Consider the following 4615-nt stretch of genomic DNA (forward strand, 5'->3'; position numbering starts at 1 on the left):
TTGAATCCCAAGACTTTAACCTTCCGAATGATGGAACGATTCATTTGAGTGACATCGTACGGACACCGCATCCGCACGTGTTCTCGACACGTATTTGCGTCTTTGCAAACTTTGGGAATGTTAAGGGGGTAATAAGTTGGACTGAACTATCTGACTGTTTTGTCCACGTTCCCATTGTAGCGCCTTATAATCCGGTGCGTCTTATGTATGTCAAAAATAGGACCAAAAACTATTTTTTCGGGGTGCGCCCTATAACCCGGTGCGCCTTATAGTGCGGAAAATACGGTAATTACCTTTTTACACAGAGTAATGATGACCCATAATTGTAAATCAAAACAAAACCATTTACATTGGAAAATTCGACATGTAAAAGATAACAAACGTGCCACATAATAGCTCGAATTTAACCAAATGTTGCCATTGTTGTTACTTCTTCTCGGGCTCAGACGAAGAAAGACATCTTGTGGCAAAATCGTCCCTGGTGGGAGAAAAACACTTTCAGTCTTAAAGACATTTATAACCGGTCCTTTTTTTTAACCCATATTTCCAAAGCAATCCCAGTTTATTTAAATATTTTTTTGCAGATTAACTAAAAACAAGATCCTACTTGTAAGTCTAAAAAATAGAAAATCATTAGAGTAACCGATAAAGAGCATAGATGGATATTTCAACATATTTTATGACAAAATTACCACAATCCAGTAAAACATAATTCATGTACGAGAAAGAGAGAGGGGGTTAAAGAGAATGAGGCGAGAGATCGAGAGAGCCAGAGATAGAGTTATAAATATGGGTAGATGGATATTTGGATGGATGGATTGAGATATATTTTTTGCATATTTTATTGCATATTAACATAAAGAATGTGAGAAAGAGAGAAAGAAAGGGACAGAGAAGGACAGACAGACATAAAGAGAGAGTAAGACAGAGCGGGACAGAAAGAGGGAGAGAGTGAAAGAGAGTGGGACAGAAAAAATGAGAGGGAGCGAGAGTGAGACATAAAGAGAAGAGAGACACAGAGAGAGGGACAAAAAGAGAGAGCTAGTGGGACAGAAAGAAAGACAAAGAGAGATAGAGAGAGGGACAGACAGACAGAGGGAGAGACAGACAGGGAAAGAGAGAGAGCAGGATATAAAGAGGGAGAGAGTGAGAGAGATCGGGACAGAAAGCAGGAGAGAGTGAGAGAGAGCGGGACAAAAAAAATGAAAGATAGAGCAAGAGAGGGACAAAAAAAAAGAGAGAGAAGATGAGAGCTAGTGACAGAGAAAGACAGAGAGAGAGGGAGAGATAGAGAGAGACATAGTCACAGAGAGGTAGAAAGAGAGGGAGCAGGACAGAAAGAGGGAGAGAGATCAATACAGAAAGAGGGAAAGAGGGAGAGAGATCGGGACAGAAAGAGTGAGAGAGATCAGGACAGAAAAAAATGAGAAAGTGAGTGAAAGAGAGACATAAAGAGAAGAGAGGGACAAAAAGAGAGAAAATGAGTGGTAGTGGAACAGAAAGAATGACAGAGAAAAATAGAGAGTGAGAGAGAGAGAGAGAGAGAGATTGAAAGAGAGAGAGTGGGACAGAAAGAGGGAGAGAGTGAGAGTGTGACAGAGAGGGAGTGAGGAGAGCGGGACAGAAAGAGGGAGAGAGTGAGAGAGAGCGGAAAAGAAAAAATGAGAGAGATAGAGAGGGACAAAAAGAGAGGGAGAAAACGAGAGCCGGACAGAAAGAAAGACAGACAGAGAGAGAGAGAGAAAGAAAAAGAGTGAGAGAGATCGATGGATGGATGGATGGACATTTGGATGGATGAATTGATAGACATTTTTGCCTTTGTTATAATTATCTATGCCTTTTTTAATAGATTTTAGTCAATTTTATGTATATTGCCTTTTTAAATTGTGCTCTCACGATAGAACTAGTGCTGCAACAACTAATCGACAACATCGATTATAATCGACGATTAACACCTTATTGCATATTAGAAAGAGAGAGAGAGAGAGAAGGGAGAGGGAGAGAGAGACAGATATATAGCCGATAGATATTTTTCATTTATTCTATAGCATAATTAACATGAATACTTCAAATGAAACCTAATCAAAGTACATACTAGAAAACAGTATCTATGACCAGAGACAGTATAAGGGAGAGACAGAAACAGAGGTGAGCATGAGAAAAAGAGAAAGAGAAACCCAATTTCAGATAGAAATAGACTGCATTGGATATAGAGAAAGAGAGACACTGAGAAATGAGAGAGATACAGAGAGACAAACCTCCCTCAGAACACAATACTCACTGTTAGTACATTTGTATTACCTCTTCTGCATTCCCAGGGCCAAGAACCTCTTTCTGTCTGTATCTGTAGTACAAAGACACCCTTTTAATTAATTTACCATCAAACTAAAATAAAGGGGTGTTCGACACTCACTTGTTTTCTTCTTCTCCTTTTTTAAAGCAGAACGAGTGTCTGAAACATAGCAACAAATGCAATCATTCCACTTCTTTCTTATTCTGCAGGAGATAATAGATCTGACCTTTTCTTACATAGCAGGCAAAACAATAGAGCCGACAGGGCGCTCACGAAAAGGACGACCGACAGTATGATGATGGCGTCGATGTAATCTATAGAAAGATCCGAGAGAGTCACCCGGTAGTCAAAAGTGATCTCACGATAAAACTAAAACCAGTGCTGCAACAACTCATCGACAACATCGATTACAATCCACGATTAAAAGTATGGGCAACTAATCAGATCCATTCGTTGCAGCACGTGATTCATGAGCCACTAAAAACGTTCTATCAAGGCAAATTAGAGTGCACACCATTTTGGTGTGACGCGGGGAATTGTAGTACCGCTTCGGTCCAGCAGAGGGCGCCAAGACAGTTTTTTTTAAATAGGCTTTGTTTCAGTTTTTATTTGTAGACGCTGCCCTACTTACAAATGAGATACGTTCGAACGATTGTCTGCAGTTGCATTTGTTCGTAAGTTGCTTTAGTGCTATATTTTGTATGTTTACGTCATGGTTGCCAGGGCGCCCAATTGGCCGTGCCTGTGTGTGTCACGGTTGCCATGGTGCCCAATTGGCCCCACCCATGTGTGTCACGGGTGCCATGGTGCCCAATTGGCCCCATCCGTGTGTGTCATGGTTGCTATGGTGCCCTATTGGCCGCGCTCGTGTGTGTCACGGTTGCCATGGTGCCCAATTGGCCCCACCCGTGTGTGTCATGGTTGCCATGGTGCCCAATTGGCCCCGCCCGTGTGTGTCATGGTTGCCATGGTGCCCAATTGGCCCAACCCGTGGGTGTCATGGTTGCCGTGGTGCCCAATTGGCCGCGCCTGTGTGTGTCACAGTTGCCATGGTGCCTGATTGGCCCCACCTGTGTGTGTCATGGTTGCCATGGTGCTCAATTGGCCGCGCCTGTGTGTGTCACAGTTGCCATGGTGCCTGATTGGCCCCACCTGTGTGTGTCATGGTTGCCATGGTGCTCAATTGGCCCCGCCTGTGTGTCACAGTTGCCATGGTGCCCAATTTGCCCCGCCCGTGTGGTGCCAGCTGCGGCTCGTTGAGAGATTGGCTTTCTTTCTATATTTAACTCAGAGTTCTTTTGCTTTTTTGTCAGCCCGTCAAGCGAACTTTTGCCCCACAAGACGTGGGTTCTGTCCTGTTCTCCTGTGATATCTGCAGTCCGGTATTGTTCCCGTTTTTTTTTGTCCTGTTTAATTTCGGGTTTCAGTTTTGTTTTCGTCTCTTTTTGTCCTGTTTGTTAGTTTCTCCAGTTTTTGTTCCCGTCTAGTTTCTCCTGTTTATTTTCGTTATCCTGATTTGTTATCGATCTCGTCGGTCTCTGACTTCCCGTCTTTCCACGCCAGACCGACTTTCTAACGTGCATGACTCCCCATTTCCCGTACAATAAAAGGCTTGTGTGAGAAAGTCACGCGATTGGGTCCTGTTCCTGTTCTGGTTCATGACAGTTTAAGGTTTATATAAATATGTTTAAGGGTTGTGGATTTTTTCGTACTAAAGAATAAACATTTCATGAAATAACATGCTCTATAAAGATAAATAAAGTGAAGTTTAACTAACTCTTGGGAGATAAGCTTCAAGAGTTAGCCGACCTCCTCCTAGGTGGTAAAAAGTGGCAGAAAAAAGCGATTCAACCGTTTTCTCAACCGTACCAAGCTCCCTTATTCCACTTTCATTTCAAAAGAAACGGCTCGCCTCTTCTTTACACTTTACTCCAACCATATCGAATGGATGCACGAGATATTAACAATCAAAATGTCAACGTTCTTAGTGCGCTGGAGATACAGTATAGCATGTTTACACACCAACCAGGAAGTAGAAGCCTGGTTTCTTCTTCAGTGTGGATGCTGGGTGACCTCTCACAGCGCCACACTCCGGTAGAGGCGGATATAAGCACTACACTTATGTCCTGTACTCGGAAAAAGGTGAACAAGATACAAAATCTAACCTAATGCAATGTGCATATATTTTTCGACATCTACGGTTTTTCGTAACTCGAATTTTCGTAAGTAGGAGCGCGTCTGTACCACAGGAGTCAAACAGGCGGCCCGCGGGCCAGATCAGGCCCGCCAAGGGATTGAATCCGGCCCGCGAGACAACACTCA

The 4615-nt window shown here is 43.1% G+C and overlaps 1 protein-coding gene across 4 annotated transcripts in view; it reads right to left on the reverse strand.

Moving 5' to 3' along the window:
- Positions 1 to 4615, reverse strand: part of LOC148358850 (junctional adhesion molecule 3B-like) — a 21493-nt gene continuing 16878 nt past the window's right edge. The window contains exons 7-10 of one of the 4 annotated variants that reach the window (XM_088346036.1): positions 2530 to 2607; positions 2414 to 2452; positions 2302 to 2344; positions 1 to 478 (exon numbers count right to left, since the gene is read on the reverse strand). In XM_088346036.1, coding sequence (XP_088202162.1) covers positions 427 to 478; positions 2302 to 2344; positions 2414 to 2452; positions 2530 to 2607 — 212 coding nt within the window. In that variant the 3' untranslated portion in view covers positions 1 to 426. Of the gene's footprint in view, positions 479 to 2281; positions 2345 to 2413; positions 2453 to 2519; positions 2608 to 4615 lie in introns of all 4 variants that reach the window. The other 3 variants (XM_088346037.1, XM_088346039.1, XM_088346038.1) reach the window with 3 other exon arrangements.

The sequence above is a fragment of the Urocampus carinirostris genome, chromosome 10 (assembly GCF_059441175.1).
Source record: "Urocampus carinirostris isolate Australia breed hairy pipefish chromosome 10, RoL_Ucar_1.0, whole genome shotgun sequence".
NCBI lineage: Eukaryota > Metazoa > Chordata > Actinopteri > Syngnathiformes > Syngnathidae > Urocampus > Urocampus carinirostris.